The 26700-nt window shown below is 40.8% G+C and overlaps 4 protein-coding genes across 4 annotated transcripts; 2 read left to right on the forward strand and 2 right to left on the reverse strand.

The window, feature by feature from the left end:
* The first annotated feature begins 1779 nt into the window (after positions 1-1779).
* LOC129587027 (melatonin receptor type 1B-A-like) lies at positions 1780-5613 on the forward strand. The gene is made up of 2 exons (XM_055480603.1): positions 1780-2692; positions 5369-5613. The coding sequence occupies exons 1-2, from the start codon at positions 1780-1782 to the stop codon at positions 5611-5613; spliced, it is 1158 nt and encodes a 385-aa protein (XP_055336578.1).
* Positions 5614-7225: 1612 nt separating this feature from the next.
* LOC129587110 (N-alpha-acetyltransferase 50-like) lies at positions 7226-12295 on the reverse strand. Its single transcript, XM_055480706.1, has 2 exons — positions 11806-12295; positions 7226-7704 (listed from the first exon to the last, which is right to left on the reverse strand). Exons 1-2 carry the CDS (start codon positions 12122-12124, stop codon positions 7433-7435), a joined length of 591 nt encoding a protein of 196 aa, XP_055336681.1. The 5' UTR covers positions 12125-12295; the 3' UTR covers positions 7226-7432.
* A 512-nt stretch (positions 12296-12807) lies between these two features.
* On the reverse strand, positions 12808-23530 carry LOC129586981 (serine/threonine-protein kinase 10-like). The gene is made up of 20 exons (XM_055480556.1): positions 23230-23530; positions 22875-23132; positions 22539-22703; positions 21568-21766; positions 21429-21496; positions 21140-21339; positions 20701-20869; positions 19998-20372; positions 19559-19936; positions 18848-19078; positions 17589-17930; positions 16672-16949; positions 16432-16555; positions 15985-16113; positions 15742-15888; positions 15014-15247; positions 14733-14939; positions 14034-14159; positions 13824-13937; positions 12808-13316 (listed from the first exon to the last, which is right to left on the reverse strand). The coding sequence occupies exons 2-20, from the start codon at positions 23034-23036 to the stop codon at positions 13149-13151; spliced, it is 3816 nt and encodes a 1271-aa protein (XP_055336531.1). The 5' UTR covers positions 23037-23132; positions 23230-23530; the 3' UTR covers positions 12808-13148.
* A 1191-nt stretch (positions 23531-24721) lies between these two features.
* On the forward strand, positions 24722-26510 carry LOC129587207 (LIM domain-binding protein 3-like). Its single transcript, XM_055480832.1, has 5 exons — positions 24722-24936; positions 25028-25063; positions 25232-25399; positions 25554-25607; positions 25799-26510. The coding sequence occupies exons 1-5, from the start codon at positions 24834-24836 to the stop codon at positions 26167-26169; spliced, it is 732 nt and encodes a 243-aa protein (XP_055336807.1). The 5' UTR covers positions 24722-24833; the 3' UTR covers positions 26170-26510.
* The last annotated feature ends 190 nt before the right edge of the window (positions 26511-26700 follow it).

Consider the following 26700-nt stretch of genomic DNA (forward strand, 5'->3'; position numbering starts at 1 on the left):
ATATTATCAACGAACTTCTAAACATTTCTGATTTTTGGCTGCATGTAATTATAAAGTTGGCAAGAATCTTTTTTGCTCCATTTTACAATCGTGCAGTGCATGCTTCCGCGATACTCCCTATGAAAACTGGCGTAATTTTGCTGTATACACATGCGCACGTTACCGGTTAGCATAGCAAAATTGGTAAAGACAATAGGGGAAAGTGTATTTCTGTTTGCATTTACATTTTGTCACGAGTGCATTTTAGAAAAAGTATCGATCACTCTCCATTCACTGCTATTCCGTCGAGTATGCGTAGAAAGTTACACATTTATTGCAGACTTGCAATCAGCAAAGGTCAGGTTACAATTTATATGAATGTTTGTCAAGACAAGAAACGTGCAACGAAAGCACAGTAAAACCATGGTAAAACTAGTCGTTTTTAACTTATGGTCTTGCTAGCTGGAAATACATATTGGTTACTGAAGATAGATTGGTACGATTTTGTTCTATATTTCAAACATAAGCGCCAATATTTACTGCTGGTTTTAATTAATAAACAGTCAGGAAACAATTTGTTGCCGAATTTTCCGTCTCGAAGGAAGATGATTCACAACCCGAGCGATCCTTGTTATTTGATAGTCCTACCAGTCAGACGCTCATAGGTCAAGGTTTTGCGCACTCCAGGGGTTCTCATAATGCCACAGCCGCCCACAATTACGCAACTTGCACAGACGGAAATGGCTGTAGCACGCAAACGGAAATGTCTGCCGGTGGCTTCGGCGCATTTTTTGCCAATGATATATGGATAATCCGATTATATTTTTGTGAGACCATAGAAAAAATCAAGATAAATCTTAAACGTCCTGTCTAGCTCTCGTAATGCAGATACCCTGCGAAATTTCAACGTTTTTTATGTCACACACGATTATGTTTAAGCATTCATCAAGACTATCGTAATCTGCATATATTTTTATTGTAGATGTATGTATTTAAATAGTAATACGGCAAATGCATTTCCTGCCTGTGGGTAAATTGCATATTCAGTGGATGCATGCATTATATATGTACAGTATACGTATATGCACTAATATGCAGTGGCTGTCTTTTGTAGTTTCAGGTACACTGGTAGATCCTTTAAGGCCATGGCTATGAGGGCTTAATTCGTTTAGAAATTATAACATTCCTAGTTATTCAAAAACATAAATAGTTTCTCGCTCTTCCTGTGTACATAGTTAAATCCAAGAAAAATATATTTTAGCTTCACGTGCCATTTATTTTAAAAGAATCATTAAACTGATTAGCGATCATCTTTAAGGCAAGATACATTTTCCACAATACGGCACACGTCATTAAGGGAGCATCCTTCTTATAGCGGCATCTTACAATATTATACCGCGAACTGAAAATCTCCAACATCTTATAACAAGCGCTATCGAATGGCACCGGCGTATGTTTTCCTCTCGCATCCATTGTTTCGCGTAAAGGTTTCACAGTTTTTCATCCGCCCCATTGCCCGGCGTTAATGATGCCGCCCGTTGCGATCGACGCACCACGGTTCACCTGTCGTCACGCTTGTAGAATCAGCCGGCTACAGTCGACGGCGGAAGCCCCATTTAAGGCGCGATTATCAGCCAGTCAACGCCGATAGATTCTTCGCAGTTACTTCATGGGATCATCGTTAATCTTACGCATCCACGTATATTTCCCAGCCAGACCGGCTTGCTTCGTGGTGTCATATTCTACGGTATAAATTATCTGCTCAACGCATCGCATCGCAACGCTAACGCAACCGCTCAAATGGCACCGTTATTCATTCCCAACACCACTGCATCGCTGCGCAACATTACCGGTGACCTTTCGCGCAACATTACCGGTAGCCGGTTCAACAGTACCGGTGGTCACAAAATGCCGGTAGCCTTCACCGTCTTCGGCTACTGCACCATCGGTCTGGTGGTTTTTGGCTTCGTCGGCAATGTCCTGATGATAGGCTCCATGTTCCACGGGAAACTGTACCGGCATACGACCAACCAGCTGCTGATCAATTTATTCCTAGTCGGTGCCATCTACGCCGCCCTAGCCATGCCGGCAGCGGCCTATTCCACCATTCGACTGGGTTGGCACGCCGATAACGGCAGCTGCCGGTTCTTCGGCTTCATGGCGTTGAGCGGCTGCTTCGTCTCCTGCCTCAACCACGCCGCCATCGCCGTGGCCCGCTACTTGGCCGTCGTCCATATTGGCAGCATCTCCAAGCGCATCCAGGACCGGGTGGGGCTGGTGATGCTGGTGCTGACCTGGCTGATGCCGTACGTCGTGTTCACCTTTCCCTTCTTCGGTGTGGGCGCCATGTACGGATACAAGAAGTCGGTGGAGCGGTGTCAGTACAGCAGTGTGGAAGCGCCCTTTGTCAACGCCTACCGGTTCATCTTTCAGATTGCCCCCATTGTGGTCATGTGTATCTGCTATACGCTCATTGTCTTCAAAGTGTGTCTGGTGCGGACAGCGGTAGGGCGGAATAAGCAGAAGGACACCTCGTTGCGCTTCAAGCACCGGTTCAGTGTGGAGTTGGGTATCGCCAAGCGAACGGGAACGGTAGCGGTGTTTTTCATCGTCTGTTTTCTGCCCAGCGTAGTATGGAGCTACATACCCGGTAGCATTGTCCAGGACCTGACGGAGAACCTGGCACCGTCACTATATCTGCTGATGTGGTTCGGTAAGTGTAGCTACCGTACGTGAGACCTTAATAGGTCGGATTATACACGTTTGAACTTTAAATGTTAAAGCGCAGCACAAGCTATGAAGAAGTATTGTATTTTTCTATGAAACTTGCGCAGTATTTTGCACAGTAGCTGAGGTCAATCACGAAAATTAACTGCTAACCAACTTTCTATTAATATAGTATTATCCTTTCTTATCCCATGTACCTGTGTTATCTTCTTTACAATTCATGGTCGGCTCAAAAGAATCTTTATTCGGTAAGGAAACTACGTAATTAGCAGCTATCTGAAAATCATATAACCAGTCTTCACCATTACAGTAATGAATTTTGGTCTAAATATATGTATAGCATTTATTGACCTGCGCAGAAATATCCATTTTCTGATCCTTTTCAAATTCCTTCCAATACGTTATTGCTAAACTGTTATAAATTTTGGTCACAACAACCGCACGTTATAATTAAGTGAACGTTGCCTTCCTTCCAGTACTGTACTTGAACATGCTGTTGCACTGCCAGAGAAAGTAGCTAGAAACAAGCATGAAAAAGTATCGCAGGGATCGCTGTTACTTCTGGTGGTAAAGTACAGAAATAGTAAATAATGGGAAATACTGTAGCTGCACTTAATTCAGCAACATTTACATTTACACTGATTATGCCAAAGCGATAAAATGTACGGAAATCAATAACTTGCCTTTTTAACAATCCTTCCCTATATAAGTCTACTCCTACAATATCACAAAAGATCCTCCAGAAAAAGCAGCATCCGCCTCCAACCGCCTGCAGCGCAACGAAACTGCGTTGTTAACATGAACAATTTCCACGTCTGGAAGTATTGTACAGTACTACACACTCGCACTGTACTGTACTCATTGCAATTTAATCGTAAGATACCGGATACATGCATGCGTTATGATGAATATAAATATGTGTATTGTACAGTACTACACACTCGCACTGTACTGTACTCATTGCAATTTAATCGTAAGATACCGGATACATGCATGCGTTATGATGAATATAAATATGTGTATTGTACAGTACAGTACCGCTACTGCACATGTAGACAGTTTAGCACTGATACTGCAAGAGCAACACTTTGCTGATGACCTTACCGTCGCCATCGCCTACTCAGCAGTTGTATACCTAAGTATTACACCAATGTAACACCATGAACTGTATGTCTTTACTTGTTAACTAAAGATTTTATGTTAAAGTGAAGTTAAAGTTGTTTAGTTAAAGACTGAATACAATTCAATCTAGCAACTGGAAAAGGGCATAACAATAACATACATCAACAGCTAAGCAAGCGCAGTACGTCATCAGCAGAAGTAAAAGAATAAACTAGAGTAGGTTTGTGCGACTTCGGGCATGTTAACAGTTAGCAATAGTAAACAGAGATTACACCAAAGTGGTAAAACAATACAGTGACTAAACCTGGTAAAAAAACTTTTTAACTAGTTATTACTTCTGGAAGCGTCATCCAAGCACTATACTGCCGGATTGCTCCAGGGCGACTCCGTATGCTCGATTGGTTTGACAGTTTCTGGAGCAATTTTCTGCGGTGCACTCGGGCTGCCGTTACTGCTGCCGGCCGGCAAGATGCTATTACCGAATACGCATTAAAAGTTTTGCGTATCAGACTATCAGTCACCAAACTTCATTACTACTTCTATAATATTATCACAGTAAGATTGTACTAATCAATTTTTTTAACAATACAGTATATGAATGCGTAAAATACTTCAATAAATGGAAAATAATATATGCACGCGCGATACGTCAGGTGATAGATCTAGATAGATCACAGTTAGATAACCGCGGAATGCATTAGCGCGCGTAGGCGGACATAAGAAGATAAAAGCAAAAAGGGAAGCTTATGGGATGCTCAAGAAGTTGGCGCAGAGGTCGAGTTTAATCCGGATTATCGAGGCGGTCATAGAAACAATAGATATACGTCATACATGCAAAACATCATGGGACTGCTACTGCGGCACGTGGCAGCCACCGGATAGTAGCGGACAACAGAAACAAATTGTCAACAACGGGCTCAAGAACCATGCGGCTTTTCGTTAAGGGAGTTAACTATTAAAACTGTTGAATAAAACAAGAATGTCAAAACCATACTGATGGTTTTCATCGTGCATTTTATTATTTCCTCAAAAGGGTCAGCTAACCGCTCATTTTCTTGTAGATTTGGATTACGTATTTGTATTTGTGCAGATATTTAGCTGTATGGGTGAGATTAAGTTTCCTCGTATAGGGCAGAATGAATGTTATTGACTGCGGAAAACAGGATTATAACAGCTCCACCTGCATATCAAATTAGCTAGCTTTACCGAACTATAACGCTCCCATGAGTCTGACTACATAATTTAGGAAATGGTACGAAAGCTTTCAATTTAAATTATATTTTATTATGAAAGAATCAATAATTTGTATTTTTAACGGTAATTGCAACGAACAAGTTCTCTGTGCACGAACATGCTGTAGGTCTATAAATAACGTGCACTGAAGCTACTCTGTAGATGGTTAATAACTTAATACAATATTTAATAGATCCAATAAATCGTGCCTTATAATTTCAGCAGAAATTGCACATTGTTACGTGCGTCTTACCTGACATACGGGCCGTGCCGACTGCTAAGGCCTCAAGCAAATTTTCCATTTTAGGAGTTACGTGCAGCTATTTGGCCTATCTCCCAGTTAATCCCGATTTACGCTACGCTATACGCAGTCTATTAAAGCGCCTGCGATTGTGGCCCACCAAGCGGGCGTCGGTTGGCCCGGTGATAATTGCCCCGACGGATTTTCCGCACAACTTTACCGAAACGAGATCAAAGTCAACTCGCCTAGCGGCCAGTCCACGACCACGTACCTTGACGGAGCACACCACCGGAAGTGTCAAAGACGGTTAAAGCCAAAGGATATTGGACGCTCGCCGAGCGGATATAAGTCGTGCACTGCTGAATGTTGTATATGTAGCTCACTGCATGGATTTATGGCTTCGCAGTGATCGAAGTTAATTGAAATTAATAGATCACTGCTTCGCTGGATATTCTGAAAGATGGATTACCGATAAATTTAGGGATACGCTCACGTTTAAGATAAATGAATTATTTTTGCAGCCACATTTTTACGATAGATTTCTTCTCGGTTGATTACCTGCTATGCGCGGTTGCAGTTTGCATATATACATAAATGCAGCTCTATACCGGAACTGCTTTGCGTACAAATTGTTGATTTTGACTTATTTTGGAGTTTAACTGGATTTACAGGGCTATTCTTTATAATAAAAGAACAAGAGGAGGTGTGGGCATCGTGTCTGCGCATCCATCCCAAACGGTATAGAAGTACTCAGAAGTACTCATTACACTGGAAATGACTGGATCAATCTTCAAGGTCTGCATACTATTCCGATTCGGTCTATCTCTATAAAATCATTTGATTTGAGAAAACATATGCGTTTTACGTTATTACACGACGTAAAGTTTAAAAAAATAACTGTACTAAAGCTGTACGTGTGCAATATTTTTTCAGTGTCCGGCATGGACGACAAATTATTCATGAATCAAGATATAGTATCTAGCTAGTATACACTTGCGCTCAAGGATTAAAAGTTAAAATTCAAAGTTGGTATCACTTGATTCAGTGCTGACTGAGTAATTAATTTCGTAATAAACAGCAGCAGGCAAATTAATACAACGAAAACCATGTACGTTTTCGCTAGCTGTGACGAATGTAATTACGGGCTGAAAGCTGACAAGGAGTTGTAAGTTAATCGAAAACTGAATTTTAACGCTAATACTAGTAATACCAAAGGCATTCAAAGCACACGTTTTTGGCATAAAAATAAAATTCTGCTGTATGGTTGACTTTATAATTTTATGGTTGTTTTCTTCTTTTCTTCTGCACAATATACGGTAATGTAGGATCGGTGATTCGGTGCTATCCCGTAGTGCAGCTTTGTGCCAGCCGTGCTTTGTGCCATATTAATATCCTTTGTGCTTTGTGCCATATTAATATCCAATAAAATTAATGATATTATTATGGTATTCAACTGTACTGTACATATGAAGTGTGAACGTACAATACTTATTACTTACTACTGACAGTTCAATTTTAACAGTAGGAGTATAGCATTTAATCAAAATTAATGTGCTATGTTTATCTTCAAAGTCGAATCTTTAAATCCTTAAATCACGCACCTAAATACAGTTTGGTAATTTTTTGTGGTTTATTTCCGCGCAATTTCCGCGGGGTCTACTAACAGTAATTATTTTACAATTATTAATAATCATGACTATTATGACTATTTCCTTATAAATTATCAAAACTAACTGCAAAGATTCGCAAAAATTATGTTTGATTTCGGGAATGAAAGAAACGATTCCCACGTTGAGGGAAGCTGTAACGGAAGTGGTGAGCAGTATGTCAGTTGTTTTCGCTACGGGAAAAGTTTCTTGGATTTACAGTAATCCACTGCAGTAAAAACCTTAAGCCAGCAGTTCGTCTGTTTGTTTTACTTGAAAGAAATCTCTCGTGCGCAAAACCAAAATTTCTATCAAAGTCATGTCTTAACAAGATCAGCTATACTAGCTCATTTTCCCATCAAATCTCTCACAACCATTCTGACTGGATATTCCGCAAGAACAAACAAACCGAACTAATTAGTAATCAAACATACAAAAACTAATCCGTCTTTGGAGCACGAGCGCGTACTACCGCCAGCGCCGTCTAATCGTGCGCTTTACCCGCGTGGCCATTGACGGACGGAGTGCCGAGTTTCTTTTCCAGTAAATATGCATCGGCCGGCTCAATACGTTTGTAGTAATGCTCCGAAATGCCCACCACTTCGAAGCCGAATTTCTTGTAAAACTGCAGGGCGGCATCGTTGTTAATCTGTACGTGGAGTGTCACCGAGGAGAATCCTTCGCGGGCGCACACCGCCAACACGTGCTGCAAAAGGAGGGTGCCGATTTTTTGCCGCCGGTAAGGAGCCAAACATCCTGTTCGAAACACAAATCAATTAATAGCTAAATATAATAAGAGGTACGGCACATTGTACGTATATATAACGCTGCACTGCATTACCACAGCTGTAAAGAACAAAAAACTGTATTTGGCCTATCTGGTGCAGGTCAGATATTGACAGTCGTATTCGTGTAATTATTCTACTGTATTAAATTATAATTTTCTAGTTATTTTGTAGTACTGAAATTATCAAATCTGTCATTTCGACAACAATGGTAGTGCAGCGTCTATCACTTTAAGCGCCAACACTTGCTTTTGTGTTACAGCCAAATTATAAACTTACGGCAACGAATATAGTTTTTAAATGAGGACAAATACTGAATACTAAACGTGCCATGTACAGGTCGGTCGCGCCAAGTGTGGACAGTTGCACAAAATAAACTTAGTATATTTCTGTAAGTAGTTTTAACATTAACTTTGCACTGTTCTTGTGCAACTTTTCATGCGGACAAAATAATAATAAAACCGGAATCTTCTAACGTGCTTCGTAGGGGGCGGGGTGGAGCTTAAGGAAGGAGGGTAGCGGGCGTTTTTCGGGTGTTTATAACTGCCCTTCTAAAAATTCAAGAGGTAATCTTTTTGTAAAGACTTTTTTAAAAACTATTGAGTGACCCAAAAGGTGTTCTCTGTGGGTAAGCAAAAGAATCTTGCGCTATCCGTGCACTTGGAAATTTCGAAAAAAGATGTATCGCCCATAGACCTGTATCTTAAAAGCCACCTTCAAAAAAATGGGGTTGCCTGGAGCGCGGTTCGCGTTGGGTAAGATGTCAGCAAGGAAGGTAGAAAAGTACCTTTGTAAGACCACTTCATTTGTTGGCAGTTCCCAACCACTCACAATTTTTAAAAGATTATTTCTTATTCTTTGATCATGAATATTTCTTATTAAGCAGTGTGATTTTTGTGAGAAAATTGGAAGTTAAAATTCGGCTCCCGATCCCTGCATATTAGCTTCTAATTAAGGAACGACCGTCCAAGGAAAAACGGAATTCCACGGATGGAATCCAGTTTCCAAATCCGCGCTCCACGCGGGCGGCTCGGATTTGGAAATTGGAATTGTGGAAATCCGTGGAATTCCAATTTTTGCTTGGAATTCCAGATTTCCTGTATTTGGAATTCCAAGCGCATGGAAATGTCAGAGGAAAACAATAAAAACAAAAAAAGTTTTAATGTTTTCGACAGGTGGCTACAAATTTTACATTACCTTGTCTTCCGGTAGCATCCGATTTATTTAAAAAACAGCGTATTCGCCAGTATATTCGCCGACAACGTTACCGTTTTCATTTTATTACGCTTGTATTCGCCGACAACATTAACGTTTTTATTTTATTTCGTTTGTATTGTCCAATATTAAATATACCAGGGGCAGAAGTCTTCTTGATCGGTCCGACAGAGGACAATGTTTTTCTTCAAAAAGTTCTCATAATTTGGTCACCTGGTGTTAAAATTTCTAGATTAGTGTTCGTAGTATAAGCTTCGCTAATATATTTCGAAGCATGATCTTAAATCCATAAAGAATTTTATGAGTACAGAATAGTGGAAAAACAAAATAAAAAAAAACACCTTGTGCGATCAGCAGGTATTCGCGTATCGCCGCTTGGGGTGGGAAAAGTGTAAGTACCGGTAACGGAAATATGTAACCGTATACTTGAAATTTTATTTAAAGTGACTAAAACATGACAAAATCAAAGTCATCTTCTTGGAAAGAATGACAATCTTCCGAGCTTTTGTGTTGCTTTTCGCTTTTTTTAACTTGCGTATGCATGCCCACTGCATGGCTGACAGTACTAGTATCCGTACCGGTACTATACTATAGAACATACTTACGTTAATACTGCCTTGGTTGATAATAAGCAGTTCCATTCGTGTTTTTTTAATATGTTTGGAGTATTTAAGTTTAAATGAAGTTTCTAACGACGAATGCGCAGTAATTTAACAGTTGAAGTTAATTGAAATGATTTTTTCTTCATAGTTATGTAAGTATGTAGTTAAATAACGGTATTCCAACGAAAACTACGAAATCCTTGGATTTACGGAAATCCGTTTGGATTTCCGTAAATCCACGGATTCCATGGAATTCCATGGCAATTTCCTTTCCAAATCCTTTCCACGGGCTCGCGCCCGTGGATTTGTCCTCCTTACTTCTAATGCAGAAATATGACTAAAAAAGTTGCTGTAGATAAAGCACTATCATATGAAAATAACGATAGCATTTCGGGGTTCAACGGTAGCAGCTGGGAATTTTTTGCTACTGTCCACACTTGGCGCGACCGACCTATATTTCTCTCAAAAAAATTGTTTAAAATTAAAAATTCCAAAACCAAATTTGTTTCCAGAATTCGAGAAGGTGCGTGCTTACATTTATCAACAAAGACGACCGACAGTACCCACCCGAGGAAGCACCGTAACTTTAAAACTGATCAGACCGCTAAAGCAGGCAGCTACTATACTTTATCTGTAAACTGTGCAGTTTCCTGTTTCCACTTCGCACAAATTACAGTACTGTACTTAAATAACCAACGAGTGCAACATTCTGACGGTGCACTACATCATCATTGCGCAATAAAATTTCTGAGCCTGTAGCAGTTTTCTGGCAGTACTTTAGCAGCAACGTACGCGTTCGGTGGCCCATGCCACACGCGGCTGACTTCCCGATCTTCAAAAATTCGTAACTTCGTTAATTTTCGCTCTAAATTTTTGTACATAAGCTTGAAAAACACAGAATAAGAAGTACTATTAGGAAGAATAAATGTTTTTTCGCTTTTGTTCTATGGTTACGCACTGTGCGCGTACGTGGTTAGCATAGCCGCCTATTCGAAACCTTAAATGAGTCCTCCATAGACAGCTATGCTAACAGCACAGGCGCACAGTGCGTTACCATAGAAGAAAAGCGAAAAAACACTTGTTCTGGCTAATAGTACTTACTTATTATTCTGAGTTTTTCAAGCTTATGTAGTATGTACAAAAATTCAGAGCGAAAATTAACGAAGTTACGAATTTTTGAAGATCGGGAAGTCAGTCGCGTGTGGCATGGTCCACCGCACGCGTGTACGTTGCTGCTAAAGTACTGTACTGCCAGAAAACTGGCCCGTGTAGAATTTTATTTTATTGCGCAATGATGATGTAGTGCACCGTAAGTATGTTGCACTCAACCAACTTGAGCCTTCAGGAAGTCTTCATTCAAACAATCAAATCTTCCATTAAACCTTTCATTTTTATCCCTCAAAACTGAACTGCAGTTTACAGAGAGTAAATCTGTGGAGAGAACGCGGTTGTACTGTACTCGTATGCACTTTCACGCAATAAAAACCGTAAAATTAAGTAATAACTGTAAATTCATAAAATGTGCATTAAGCAGCAATTTAAGCTTGTACGTAACTTGTTTGAAACTTTGCCTTAAACCTGACACGTATATAGCCCCCAAATTACGCAGTTCGTTTCGTGCTTAATTTCTAGCTAACCAAGTGCTGAACCAGGTACATAGCAGGATGTCTAGTTGAACACACTAATCAAACACAGTGAAATGAGAGAGCAACAACTCAATCGAAATCCTGAACTTGACAAAATGAAACTCAAAATCAACAGTAAATCAGCACAGGCCAAAATACTGAATTTTCTATCCGAAAAAATACAACGAAACTTTTAAAATCAACAAATTTAAGATATGTATTGCATATTTAGTAATTCCACACAAAATTCAGGGATAACTTCTTCACATTTTAAAGAAAAACAAAGAAACCAAACCGAGCTAAGCAGCCTAATAAGCCCCAGCATACTGCAAACTCCAAGCATTACTGATTATTAATAGTAATCAACATAGCTACCATATGAATTCATAACGTTAAAAACCAAAATTAATGAACATATGATCATGTGTGTTATCGAAGCAACACCAGACAAACGGAAAACGCACACATTATGTTAAATCGTTCGCTCTTTCCAGTTTCTACCTCCATTCCAGTTCGCTGCACTCGAATTACTTATTACATAACACTGGTCTTACTCGCTTTCCAGTTCTTGAACTACGAAAATTCTGACTGCTTAATTAAATTCTTTCATAATAAAAAATCCGGCCTTACCTAAAGTCATGATGTACAAACGCCGTCCAGGCGCCAATACGACGGGCTGAGGTGGATTTTGCGAGGAACTGGAGGTACCATTGGCTGCTGCTGCAGCATCGGGCGCTGCTGTGGTATTCGGGGGAGGCGAGATATCCACGCGACAACACACGGCGCCCACCGCCAAATCATTAAAGAAGGCTATTTTGGCCAAATCACCGGCTTTCAGAAGATCATTGTAGAACTGATCATTGTAGGAAACCGGAAAAATCACCTGGTTCAAGCGCTTCACCATCTTCAGGTTGTGCTTGGTAATCGTACCCAGCTCGGCTCTCACCATTTTCGCTGATCACAAGATCCAATCCGTGCAACAGTCCGCAACAACTAATTCCGTAAATTCAGCGACTAAAGATCTGACTAAAAGACAACAATGTGCAAATTTAAAGGTTCGTGCTTTGTCGAGTTACAGAAAATCCAACAATATCAAGAAACTAGAAAGCAACTTTTTACATAAAGCTGCGCTATTTAAAACACCAAAAGCGCTATGTGAGACTCAAAGCGCTACTATTGGCCGATTTCAAGCCACCTCCTATTGAATGTTCTTACTTTTTAATCACTACCGATTAAGAGCTTCTTTTTAAAGAAATTCGCGAATTTTTTTAAATGGTTGGCATCACACCGATCAAAAATTCGAGCGATTACAGGTTTATCTGCGCCAACTTTTTAATCACTTTTCTTAAATCACTCAGATTGCTTAGCGCACACCGCACGCCCCTGAAATTATTGCCTCTTTTTGAGCCGATCATTTTTCTGATCTCATTTTGAGTGGCGAATTGCTTGGTTTTAATTTAGCTTTTAAAGTTAATTTGTTAGTGTGACTGTGCTCCAAAGCTACCATGCGCGTTATTTCCATTTTCAATTTCTTTTGCTGTGTGCGAGTACGTAATCCGTACACAAGTCATACAACGAATCTGTTTCTGAATCGTATCAAGTAAGTAGCCTATCTCCACCAATGAATGCACTTTATCACCAGAATTAACGCGCACCAGCAAAAACAACAATAAGGAAACCACTCCACACAAACGCCCGTTAAATCATCTTGTAAAAACGTCCGCCTAGGTACAGTATATCTACACATTAAAGAAGCACAACATGCAGCATGCGCGGCCGGAAGACAGCAGAGACACCGCACGGGAATGCGTGCCTAAAATGAATTAACCAAATATTGCCAGAAACGCAGTGGACAACATTAATACCACCAGAAGAATAAAAAAGATAAAAAAACACCGACAGCTACCATGTGTCGCGATCAAACAAGGAAATCCTGCCATGTCACGGGGAAAATCGTTTGCATCCTCCATGGATCACGTTCTACTTGAACGGGAATACGAGGACGATATCTCGGCTGAGTCGACATCCGTTGAGCTTTCAGTAGGAGAATTACCATAATCACCGTCGCCGTTGCGCAGGAAGGTCGTGCTGTAGAAGCGCTCACGCTCTTCCGCTTGCTTTACGAAGTCTTCTTCTAGTTTCTACAGATTTCAGACGCATTTTAATCAGACGCTCGCACACAGCAAAATCACTGCCAATAAAAAATTGCTGCTGAGCAGATTACTGCCCAAAATCAAATCGCCAGTTAAACTTATACGTCTTTGGACCTCGATCAAAGCAGTAATTTAGACAGATAAAAAATGGTTAATAAAGTAGTCATTCACTTTTTCCACTTAGTTATTTACTTAGTGAGTCACTTTTTTCCCGGATTTAAAAGGACAGCTTTCAATTTGTACACCGAGTATGGATATTCGTTCATAAATAAATCATAAAATTAATACGATTCATTACAACCACATACGTTAAACTGAGCTTTCAAAGCTCAGCTTTGGCCGACAACCAATGATTTATTAAAAATACGTAAGCAAAATATTACAAGCATATAAAATACAACGAATGCAAAATTTATATTTTAAAAAGGTCCAAAACTTCCACTACGAGTACAGAATAATGAAAAATTAGTTTAAAAAAATACGGCCTGCGCTTACCTGCTTCCGGAGTATTAAATCGTTTTTCCACCGTTGCAGGCTCTCGGAATGGTCCACTTCGAGCGCCCTCAGTTTAACATTTTCTGTATCCATGAGGACTTTCCGTTTTTCGTTCTGCTCAACAACCACGCAAAAGAATCAAATCATGACCGTCAATGGCGTGATGCGATACCGACAATGGAACATCGAACATTAACAACAGCAACGTACTTGGATCTGTTCTAATTCCCGCAGATTCGCTTCGGCAGCCGCGCGCAGCTCTTCAACGCGGTTGGAATGCTTCTGCTCCTGCCGTACTTGTTCCGCTTTGTAGCGCTTCTTTTCTTGCTCTTGAAACTACAATGCCATGAACCAGTGTTTAAGTTTTTGCAACACGGTGAAAAACAAGTACAACTACGAGTAAATTATTTCCAGAAAAAATAATAGTCACAGCTAGAGAACGGTTGTTTCGTGTGGTATGGCATACATTGAATTGAATAAAAGTGTCAAAAAATACCACATTAATCGATTTTCCAAGAAGTATCATCTAATCATTACCAGCTAACTGTAACCAATAACCCCCTGATATAAAAATAATAATCATGCCATTTTTTACCAGTTTAGTGGTTGTACAAATAACTCAGTAATAAGCAACAGGAAATGCAGTACCTAACCAATACATATAGACTGTTTCAGTGATCAGCTGCTCGGTGACTATCAACTGGCGAAGTAAATTAATAAGTCAAAAAAAATTTCAGCAAAATCATAAACTCACTAACGCAAGGGCCGCAAATATAAAAAGTTAAAGCTGTTATAAGAACGCAAAAACATATGAAAAAAGCGAAGGACTGGATTATGATACATCGCGGAAAATTTATCACGAAAATAAAATTACTTTAATAATTAACAAAGACGTAAAGGCGCACTTACCCATCGGACTTTCTCCTTCTCCTGATCAGCCGATATGTGCGTTATGCGTAAGCTTTCCCTGTACATGAGTTCCCTCGTTTTCATCTCATTTCGAATCCGCTTCGGCAGCAACTTCTTTTCAGCCGTCAACTGTTTAACCAGTTCTTGTTCGCGCATTTCGTTGATCCTTTTAATTTGGTCCCGCTCTTTCTCAAACCGCAGCAGCATCTACACAGAACACAATGGTCATATTAATTCGTAGTTATAAGTTCACAAAATAAAAAGATGCCGGGATCACCCACTTGACAACGCTGAAGGAAGAATATATCCTTCATCTGGCGTTTGGCCAACTGATGCCGTTCCATGTAATGACGCTCCTCGCGCTCCCAGATGTCTGCTTCACGGGAACGTATTAACTGCTGCTTTTGCTGCAAAAACTGTTTCTCCATCATGGCAATCTTCTCATGATACTGTTCCTTCATGCGTCCAATCATATGCGTCATGGCGTCATTCAGCGATGATATAAAATGCTCTTCCTGAAATGAAACCCAGGTAAATTTTGCCCAATTTGCCGTCACTAACATCGGGAAAAAAAAATTAGAAATTCATTAACCGCAAGACCAAATGCAGAGTTTACCAAACTTTGACTACAGAACAACTACCAGATGATATCAGAGCAAGTCACTGCGCCCGACAAATACAACTACAGTAATTCATATTCTGTTCAAGCAGTGTTAATAAACCAAATTTATAATCACGAAGTAGTACAGTGACATAAATTAACAGCATCTTTAAAGCTCCTTGGTGAAACAAATCTGATCCAAAAGCACAACAGTTCGATACAAGTGTCGCAAATTAATATGCACGCCCATCCAGAAAATGAAATACGAGCATACTAAGCGGTTAAAGTCCAGCACACAAGCTTTAGCTCAACTTGTACGTAACAAAAAAAGGAAACACCGCAGTATATTCAAAGCCGGGAAACTCGTTGTGAACCAGGATAATATCATGAAAACATGGTAGTACTGACCTTGGCCGTCTGCTCCTGATCAAGCTTCTCTTTTCGCGCTTTATAAACTTCTTTCCGTTCAGCTTTCGGTATATTCACTTCGCACTCGTGTTTCAGTAGCTTTTGCTCTTGTTTTAGTGCTTCTCTGAACGCTTTGAGCTCCTTTTCCTAAATTCACAAGATGTACATTAGTTACAAAATATTTGTCATATGCATAGTATGATTTGCCAAACGATTATCAAATAATCGAGAAGTGCTACTGACATGATCAGCGCTGAGTTTTTTTGTTGCCGCTCGTAGATCAGCGTCCTGCAGTTGTTCTTCACGTTCCAATCGCTGCTTTTGTTGCTTCAGAAGTTGGTCGAGGTCGTTCTCGTAATTACGAATCAATACCTGCAACGGTGCAGCTACTAATTAGTGGACAATAAAGCGCCACCGATTTCACGGTTACCGGTAGTTCATATCGAGGCGACAAAACTTTCACACCATTAACGCAACCTTCAGTTACAATATCCCGCTTAATCAATTTAAAAAACATATTTCTACTGTAGTTACTAATGCAGAGGATAACGCAATGAGTAAATTTTTAAACAAAAGCCAAGACAAGAGAAATTTCACAAAGAAATACCACCGTTCATAAAAAGAAAAAAGCATTCGTAGGTAGAATAAATTTAAGCCTTTGAAAAATAACGAAAGAATTCATTATCGTACCTGAATATCAGCCTCAAAGCGTCTCTCCTGCTGTTCTTTGGTATTTTGTGCCTTCGTGGCCAAATCTTGGAAAGCCTTCATTTCTTGCTTTTGTAATAATTTCAATTCGCGTAATTCTTCTTTCCTGTGATATAGACAAGCATTCCAATCACAACCTGCCTCTAATAACTACTTATTTTTATGAAAATCTTAACAAGGAAAATAGGTTTAATGTCAACTGATACTTGTCGCGGAACTTACCGTAGTTGCAGATCTTCTTTATGGCGGTTTTCCTCATTGGGATCAATCACTTTGGTGGACGTTGTCGTAACCACGACGCCATCAATGACGAATTTACGGGTCTTCTTGAGTGTGCGTCGCTGACGCTGATTCTCCGCGCTGGCTTCGCCCTGCCGTTTCCGCCGCATAACAACAGCCGGCTCATTGACAACCTTGCGCGCTTTGTTCTCCTTATCACTAAAACTGTCCTCCGTGGCTACACTGCTCGTCTCACTCGGATCCACATAGTTGATGTTATCCTGCAGCAGTGATTTTTCACAAATGTTTTACAGCACTGGAGATGTACTTACAACACTACTCTGCTTTTCCGTAATTAATTCTTAATCTTCAAGACTGTCACTCAACTTTTGCAGAAACAATTACCGCTTTCAAATAGATCACAATCCTGAACAATTTTATCAATGAAGCAAAATGACAGCCGTCTTAATGCGGTATTCATCGGCATTAACGCGACATTTATGAGAAATTATGCTCTAGTTTCGAATCAGACCAACGCTTAAAGCGAACAAAATTATTAACACCCACGCGGATCAAGATAAACTGCCACTGCATTAGAAAAACCAACCGAGCGTTGCAAATATTGATCTTATCATTTTCAGTTATCATTCATGTCAGTTTTTACATATGTAGTCAAAGGCAGCATCGTTGAATGTTAGGTGATCATGGTGACCACGTACTACGGTAATATTACTGTTCAGTTCGATATTATTCCGATATTATCCAAAGCACCTTGATAACACAGACAAAGAAGTCATTTCACTTGCAACGGGATCTGATGCCACACCAAACCGAATATGTCAAACGAATGTAAAAAAATTTGAAGATTTAAAAAAACCTAATTTAGAATAAAGGCTTAACTTTCGGCCATCATGGCATACCTGTGACGACGGTCCATCATCAAACGGCACCGGTGATGAGCTGACCACCGACACTGTTTCCCGATCGGAAATATTCAGACTGTGACCACGCTCGCTGCTGGCATTACTGGAAGACGGCGAAGGCCGATTCTCCCGCCGAATCACCCCAGCCCGGAGTGTCGGCTGGACGAAGGCTCCATTAACAATGGGAGATGATGCTGAACTCTTGTCCATCACCACAACATCCACATGCTCAACACACTGATCGGCTCGCGTCAACGGCGGCGACTGTTGCTGCTGCTGTACCGCAGCATCACCACTTTCCCCGCGAATCACACCAGCCGGTTCTGCAGGACTGATCGGCTGCAAAAATGTGCGGCACTATCATTACGTACCCGTAATACATTTCACATGGCGGCTATATAATTGTCCACCTGACCGAGTTAATTCAACCATTACCAATCTCTCTTTCTCTCTTCATTCTCTCTCTTACCGTCAACACTCACCCATAAACAGGTACTTGAACCGTCATAACGCAAGAAACAGTGCAGAGCGTAGAACTGTTATTCCTTTTCCAGTAAAAATTATCAGCCGACTTTCTCAAATATTAGTAAAAACGGTTATAAAGATTCTTCCATATTTGATAGGAGATACGGTAAAACTGCGAACGGATTTTGACAAGAGCAGCGTGAGTAAAGCGTACGATAGCCGCATTAGAACGGTCACAAAAGCAAACAAACGAGTGGGACCGCCTGCTATTCACTTTCTGTCCGAAAATGTGTTAAAAATTACCATCAACATAACGAATGAAAGGAAAGGCGTGATTAAGAAAGAGAATTATAATATTACACACTTCAATCAACGCAGTTTTCCCGCACTAAATGACACAGAAAACAGAAGTTTTCACTATAAAGCACAAACGTGGTCAATCAGGCGCACTGAATGTCATTTCCTGCTCTAACTAATTATCACACTTTCCTGTATAGAAGACGAAAGACACAGCATTCAGGATCGACGAAACAAGGTATCTTTGAACAATTATGTTTAAGCTGTTTAAGTTAATTCTTTAGTTTTCTGTTATACGAAATATTTAATCTTGAATTTCCCGTTGCATTCACGGATTTGGTATAAAACTTCTGAAGATAATCATGCCTAATTAATTTTATATCACTGAAAGTTTGAAACTATACTCGACTCTGGTGGCTACTGTAATCAACGTTCATAACTTCAACACAGGCGGCTGTATTTCTTCCGAATAAGTCTGCAAGAAATGTGCTTACTCTCTTAAATACAACAGGCGATGTCCCAGCCGATTCGGCTTTCGTAAACGCCACCTCCACATCGTCCGGAGTGATCACGGGAGGTTCAACGGAGTCCATATTTCGAATCAGTTCATCGGGATGATCACCGGTGTGTTCGTTGTGCCGCGCCAGCTGCTCCGTAAGTAACTCTCCTGGTCGAGACAACTCAACTAGTTCCGGCTCATCTTCCGGATGTAGCCAACCGTTCATCTGAAAAGCAAACAACGACTATCGTCAACGTAAGCCGTACACATGAGCATGTACTTTGCAGTTTGAACTACGTGCTTTTGTTATGAGCACATACAGTGATGGTACCTAACCCTCATTACTTTGATGATTATCCTCAGCAAGCAGCGCAATACAGACATGCGGATAAAGATTCTATTAATGCGCAATCATACAAATCTGATTTTCCCAAGTTTCATGACTAAACCTTTGCACGACTAATCTCGGATCCAGTTAATAAAGAATTTATGAGCGAAATAGGTAACTAGTTTTCGCTCTTCAAAATACAAGGAAAACGTTCAACATACTCGTACAAGTTAAAACGTAAGATGCCTCTTGAATTCCAAAACACAGTAGTGAATAACTAAAGTAAATTAATCACTAAAGAAAAATAAACTGAAATAGTCCATGTAAATTTAAACATTAAAGTGAATTCCGTCTTTAAAAAAAATAAGCGCGACTAACCTCTTCCGCTGGCCGATGTCCAGTGACCACTATCGCTGCAGGTGTATTATCTCGATCATACGCAATCACCACCTGGGTGACATGCTCCTCCTGGGGAATGACCGCCTCTACAACCTGCTGCAAAGCATCCGACGCAGCGGATTCCGCTCGGGTCACCGGTAATTCGTCAACAACGCCGTCACTGGCTACCGACACGCACTGCACCGATACGATGTCCTGCGCCGGCGCATCATGACGAACAAAAGTGTGCGTCTCCATTGTTTCACTGCTGGGAAGGGGAGGGGAAGGAGCAGAAGGCACGTGTTCAACTGAGGAAGACGTAGCAACCACATCCGATAAGGAAGACTGATTTTCGTTCACCGGGCTGAAGTTTACGGGCTATACAAATATGGCCATAAGCAAACACGACAAACCGGAAAATGAGCAGATCAACCATTACCGTAGCAGTTTCGTCGGGCGACGTTCTAACTAACTCTTCCACCAGGTCCGCTGGTGGGGGCTCAACGTTCAACGGTAGCACAGTATTCTCCGTTGGCGATTTCCTCTCCACGACTTCTTCGTATATGTTTTCTGCCGGGAAAACTTTCGTTTCCGTCGGCGTTTTCGCTTCCGCAGTAGGTCGAGGAGGTGCGGGCTTCTTGTGGTGTTCTCGGTCGCTCTTTTTCAGTACAACGGCATAGGTAGCCGTGGCGATAACCGGCTGATCCGGTTCCTCCGCAATAGCCAGTCCATTTGCCACAATACTTTCAGTAGGCTGGACAACGGCATCCACCGCTGTCGTGTCAATCGGGTTAACGTCATCAGGAATTACTTGCTGAAAAACATGAAAAGAATGCTAAATCAAAGGGTTAAAAAATTCTACTGTACAGCATGACGCTTTACATCGTAAATTTGCTCCTAAAACACCTATAAGCAATAAAACGGCTATCAACAAATTTCAGAGATCATCGAAAATGAACAACATCTCCAGCATTCAGCTAGACCAGACGGTTTGGACAGCATCTCTTGGTTGTTTAAAGAAGTGCGCGTTAAACTAATTCATAACCTGGCGACTACATTATGCATATGTATGCAGAAAGGCCAACAGCTTTCGAACAATGCCAGCGTCGCTGCATCTGATAAATGACCGCAGAGTAATTTACCTCTTCAACTTCCACCACTTCAGCCTTAGCCTCGCTAATCAAAGCCCGTACACCGGCGTTGTTTTTCTCTTTGGCCAGAAAGGGATGCCGGAGAACATCTGCGGCAGTGGGTCGCTGCTCCGGATCTTTGACCAGACAGTAGCGCAAAATATCGGAGAATTCGCCAGACCTAATTATAAACTGCATGACGTTCTGCTCAATACAGAAAGTGCGACAAAAATTCAAAGAAAATGTTAATACTCCACTTTTAACAACATCTGAAATTATTAAAAGTTACAGGCAATCGCCACTGGAATAAAAATAATTGCAATTTACTTCGTCGTTTAGTTTGAACATAAAAATCATAAAATAATCAAACTCTCTATCTGCTATCGTATTAAAAGGTGAAGTATCTAAAATTATTTTATTGTGTAATTCTTAAAAAATCCGAATGTCGTACCACTTATCCTGGTGTTTCAATTTAGGCGGATCTGATTTCTGAATGCGAATGAGAACCCGCATGGGACTCAGCTCATGGTTTGGCGGGTCCATTTCGGCCATTTCAATCAGCGTGATCCCGAAACTCCAAAGATCCGCTTTGTAATCATACGGCATGTCGCGAAACGTCTCACAACGCATAATTTCCGGTGCCATCCAATACTAGAGGCAAAATCGAGCAAAATCACCTCAGAGACAAGCAAAACAGCAGTTCACTTTGGCATGTTAACAATAACAACCACTTGACTAACCGGCGTTCCGATAAAGGAATCCCTCTTCTGTGCCGTATGCTTGTTTTTAGCAGACACCCCAAAGTCAGCTGCAAATAACCGGATAAATACAGGCCGGCAAAACAAATACAGTCATAAATTCTGCGCCGTTTATCTTTACCGAGTTTAACTTGGCCCTCCATTGTCAGGAGAATGTTGCCCGCTTTCAGATCACGATGAATAACATGCTTGGAATGCAGATACTCCAGAGCCACACAGGTTTCATGGGCGACAAAACGGATTTGTGGCTCGGTTAAGGGTTTCTCTAGCTCCGTCATGATCTGATCGACGGCGCCTGCGCCGCAGAATTCGATCAGCATCTGGAAAAAGAAAGAAATATTAAAACCAAAAAAGCAGACAGCTGTTCTTAAGACATCCACCAAATTCAATTATAATTACAGGGTTGCAAATTGCAATACGGTCTCTAATTACAATACGGTTCTCACAGCCACATATTCCGATGCACGTGCAGAGGTTAACTGCAACGGAAATGCAAACAGTGAACGTGCGAACGCTCATGTTGGCTTTTCAGACCGCGCATTATTCAACAGACCCCCAATTTGCAAATTCCGTTTGCAACTTTTTCCATAACTCTAATCTACAATTTTTATGTTAAAAACGCTAAAACCAAAGCGGGTCTACACATTCGAAACAATCATTACCATGAGCCATTGAACATACTATACAAACCAAGTAAAAAAAAACGATAACTATATACACAAAATACTGTAAATGCGCTTCCGTGCAAATTTTCACTTTTAATTTAAATTTCTCAACCCCATGAAATTAAAGGAAATTTCGTTTAGGCTTTGTTGTTAAAAAAGAATCTGATTTACAAAAACATATGAAGCAAACCTATCGATAGACAGTTGTAATCGTAACCTGAACTTTGCCTTTTATCTGCGCCTCAAATATTGAAATTTTTCCGAAACCGTAATACATGGCGGAGTAAACATAACAGATTTACTGTACAAAGCATAACAACGAACGCTGAATGTTTGCACAGTATAGGAAGTGCCGACGTTTTATCAGCAAAATCCATCCTAATAATCACCGAATTCCGATAGCTGAGTAATTACAAACACGGCTTACCCAAAGCTTTCCGCCGAAAAAGAAGGCTTCGTATAAAGCCACGATGTTATCATGCCTGCATGCGCTCAGAATATCGATTTCCGTCACGAAATCATCCAGCTCATCTTCATCCTTTAATTCGCACACTTTGGCCGCGGCGAGGGCTCTGGTGGTTTTGTTTTCCGCCTGAAAAACAAATACGATCATACGATGACACGAATAATAATATATCCGTAAAATTAAAAAATGCAAGAAAATGAACTGGAAAAGAACGCAAACCACCACGTTATCTGTACCATTCCATAGAACCTTTGCTTACACAACAGAGAATTCACAGCATATGATATGTTTAATTACCTTGTACACTTTCCCAAATGCACCATCTCCAAGAACCCCCACCAAATTCCACACTTCTTCAGGATCGACATCGCGGATAATATTATTGTGTACTGGTTTTTTATTATCCTCAGCCAATCCTTTAATGTGGAAGATCTTCTTGAAATTACTGAGAAACGACATGATGCTGCCCCGAGGCCAATCAGCAGCATAAACAAACACAGTGGTTTCACGGAACAGGTGGCCCGAAATCAGCCATCAGGCCGCGATCCCATGGTTCTAAAAAATATCCACTTTCAAACAAAATTACGATGAGAAGCGTAATGAAAAAGAAAACCACATAATAAACTAAATAACTCTAACATGATAAACACACCATCTAACATTCAACAGCTCCAACTCAAATCATCAAATATAGCATAACTTCGCGACTGCAGTAATCTGTAATAAACAGCAACAGCAGTTACACTTTGGCTTTGGTCGAGAATTTCAGATAATCACACGAATGCCCATCATAAACTTAGTCATAAAATTGGAAAAGATCATATTTTTAAGCGGCAGAAGCTACTAAAAAGATAGCAAGAAAAAAAGATCATCATGAAACGGAGGTCGTTTGGCAGGTTCAAGTAGAGGAATCCACACGATCGTTTATTTACGCTTGTTAAAAAGTTGCGGTGTGTGTCTCTCTCCGTCTCGTCCCCTTGAAATTGGATTACGCTGTGATGTGAGGACAGCCATACCAATTACACAGCCCCTACGTAGTGGAATTCCATTTCTAGTGTATGCACTCTGTGCACTCCGCGGTACGCGCTGATGGCAAGTACAGTAAGTACATGTACGAGTACCTCATCATTGACATCAGGCGCATTTCCGTTGTTTCCGGTTCCAGGCAGCGCGTACCACCAGAAGTTCCGAATTCAAACATTAAAAGACGTGGCTCGCTATTCGTACAGGGGAAAGACGCACTCACAAAATTCGAACAAAAGAGATTTTCCTTATTTTTTGAGCAATTTTTAACTTACTGTTAGTGTCTTGTTTTAATTAAGTATGAAACGGGTAAGCTGTCTCCCTGAACGTTTTGCTAAACGCTGTGATTCAAGTTCTGGATTCACAACACATATCGCAGTCGACTCGAAATTTTTGTAGTAGGTATTTTATTAATCGGAATCTGATTATAACCGGATCGAGGGTTGCTTACTTGCCGTTACGGTGTTAGTACTTTACACTGGATGCAGTAAATTTTTACCTGGATCACCGTACCTGGATGTAACCACAATATTCCATACATTTAAATGTTATTATTTCACACTTTGTCGCAACATTTTTCGTTGACGGTCAGGTCTTAATTGATTTTCCATTTTATGTATCCCGATTCCCTATCCAGTGTTGATTTTGTTTTTGTCTGACTTGATGTAACAGAAGTGTACTGTATTTCTTGCATATTAATCTGACTGCATATACAGATATGTACTTCTATACATCCTAGGGTAGCTTGAAGGTGTTTTGCTACTGTTTGTTTTTTGCTGTTCTTGTAGATGATATATTACGTCAATGAAAACATAAACTTGCCCTAATTAAGGTAGCGCATCTTTAAACTTTGATGTTACTGTGTTCGATGTCCAACTTTCAAAAATCATGTAATTTATTAGCTTTAACATTCGAAGCAGTCGATTATGCCGTACACCAACGAACAGTGTCCTTCCAGTGCACGTTCGGAGCCCTACTACGTAACGGACACGACAGGTTAGCGAGCACAATATGTTCCGCTTCCGTTGAATCATCGGAAGTCAATGAAATTTTCATGAACTTTTTAACAAACACGGTGATATATAATACTGAATTTAAGAAATGCCACGAGATTTGTCAGCTTGCATTTCATAATCGCAACGTTCTTTCTTGAGCTGAGCGCATCGTCAGGATTCCGAACAGCTGCAGATTCATAAAGGTCACGATTAACTTGACGCCACAGTGTTACCAGCGATGTACTCCTTATTCGCTTTGATTTCGTTCGCTGTGTTTTTAACCGCTCAAGGATTAAGTCCGCGTGAAGTACAGAAATCCGCATCTGTAATAAGCAGCAAACGTATGTGGCGTCCTTTAATTAAATGGGGCTTTTGACTCTCATATCCTGCATATCTGTTTAAATACCGTCATCATTCTCGTTTCTTTTCCAGCCAGTGATAAAAGAAACAAACGGAGTTTGTTCCCATGTAAGTTACCATTATTAATTAACTATGTTCTTATACAGCTGACGTGATGTTGGAATACAGTGTATTATTATAAGTTATGCTTAAAAATCCACCTTGGATAACTGCATGGCCCGAACTGCATTAAGGCTCTTTGTACATGAATGTGTGTAATTGGTATTTCTACGGTAGTTGTTGTTGGTGAAACCATTTTGGATATCCAGTGTAAACAAGGTTACCTGACCGTATGTGCTCCTGATGGACCGTCGGCCTGTCCTATTGGCTATTCATCACAGACCAACGTTGGTATTTGTGGATTTGCTACGTTGAACCACTACCTGAACACTTCAAACCTAGCCGGTGCGAACAATAGTATCACCTTTATTTACGTGTGTACGCACAGTTTAAATTAAATACTTTTTATATGTTTAATATCGGTCTCACGTCTCTGTTAGCTACAGCTAGCTATTCCACCGGCAACGCTAACGAACTTCATAATTTTATTTCGTTTTAGGTACGTGTTGCTACAAGTCACCCGTCGCAGCGACAACCACGACCACTGCGAGCTGTACGTACTTTTTTTTCATAGAGCCCGTTTTCGAACCAAAAACACCGGTTACAAATGTATCGGTGTTGGCTTACAGAAATGCTTTATAAAGACTGCGTATACTTATGAATTTGAGATAAAAAAAAACTGAAACCTAGTTACTGTATTTTGGTCAGGTTAGCCGGTAAACATGACATTAACTAATATTGCAGCGGTAAAGAATACCAGCAACATTCTCATCCCGCAAATCATCGCCTACCCGGTGTATGTCCAGTATCCGTACGGCATGAACAACTACAATCCGGCGACGCCCAGTAATTATAACCCCAACTACGCCGCTCCAACTCCGGCACCAGCATACCAGTACTACGCTCCACCCACCCCGGCACCGGTGTATTACGCGCCACCCACGCCAGCGCCGGTCTATTACGCTCCGCCTACTGCAGCACCTTCCTACTACGTGGCTCCGCCTTCCAACTACGCCGCCCCACCGGTCTACCTTCCTCCCCTGCCCACCTACACACCGGCACCGGTGCCCGCGCCCGCTCCTAGCTACAATCCGTACCTAAATATCTATGGATGACATGGCCAATAATATAATTAAATCCTTTTTTTGTGATTTTTGTGTATTCCAGTTGCTGGTGCTTGGTGGTGTTGATGCTTGTAAAGTGTAGCAGAAACCTTTACCTAAAATTTTGCTGGCAAAATATTTAGGTAAACTAGACAATCCGTTGAAATTGTTATAAGTCGGGAGTGCCTGAATTGTGATGTGACTAATATTGTATTTTGCGTAGTGTTTGCATTGCGCAGTTTTGACGCAAAACGAAGTGTATAGTACTTTGCGTACTATAGTGACTCTGACAGCGACTGTTATACGGCCATGAGAATAACTGACATTAGCTTAATTAAGCAGCCGAGAAATGTAAGGTGAAGAAAACAAATGTAAAGTGAAGGTTCACGGATCCCAGAGCAGGGGAGAATTGCAACCTTAATTGCAAACCTGCTGTTTCTATAAAATCTGCCGTTAGCGCTTACGCAACACCAGTTCACCAGTGTATCAGTGCTAGCGAGGTTACTCTTATTTGCTGAATTTGTTAATTCATGTGGGCAGGTT

This window comes from Paramacrobiotus metropolitanus, unplaced genomic scaffold, assembly GCF_019649055.1.
Source record: "Paramacrobiotus metropolitanus isolate TYO unplaced genomic scaffold, Prichtersi_v1.0 Parri_scaffold0000023, whole genome shotgun sequence".
NCBI classification, from domain to species: domain Eukaryota; kingdom Metazoa; phylum Tardigrada; class Eutardigrada; order Parachela; family Macrobiotidae; genus Paramacrobiotus; species Paramacrobiotus metropolitanus.

Bases quoted from the DNA above. Each gene is read 5' to 3' on its own strand.
- LOC129587027 (XM_055480603.1), top strand. From the start codon at position 1,780: ATGGCACCGTTATTCATTCCCAACACCACTGCATCGCTGCGCAACATT. The intron at 2,693-5,368 runs GTAAGTGTAGCT...TTTCCATTTTAG, and splicing joins ATATCTGCTGATGTGGTTCG to GAGTTACGTGCAGCTATTTG.
- LOC129587110 (XM_055480706.1), bottom strand. From the start codon at position 12,124: ATGGTGAGAGCCGAGCTGGGTACGATTACCAAGCACAACCTGAAGATG. The intron at 7,705-11,805 runs GTAAGGCCGGAT...TGTTTCGAACAG, and splicing joins TTTGTACATCATGACTTTAG to GATGTTTGGCTCCTTACCGG.
- LOC129586981 (XM_055480556.1), bottom strand. From the start codon at position 23,036: ATGTCGTTTCTCAGTAATTTCAAGAAGATCTTCCACATTAAAGGATTG. The intron at 16,950-17,588 runs GTATGCCATGAT...TCACTGCTGCAG, and splicing joins ATGATGGACCGTCGTCACAG to GATAACATCAACTATGTGGA. The intron at 13,938-14,033 runs GTACGTTGCTGT...GTTGTTGAGCAG, and splicing joins GGGAATTAGAACAGATCCAA to AACGAAAAACGGAAAGTCCT.
- LOC129587207 (XM_055480832.1), top strand. From the start codon at position 24,834: ATGTACTCCTTATTCGCTTTGATTTCGTTCGCTGTGTTTTTAACCGCT. The intron at 25,064-25,231 runs GTAAGTTACCAT...TTTCTACGGTAG, and splicing joins CAAACGGAGTTTGTTCCCAT to TTGTTGTTGGTGAAACCATT. The intron at 25,400-25,553 runs GTGCGAACAATA...ATTTCGTTTTAG, and splicing joins GAACACTTCAAACCTAGCCG to GTACGTGTTGCTACAAGTCA.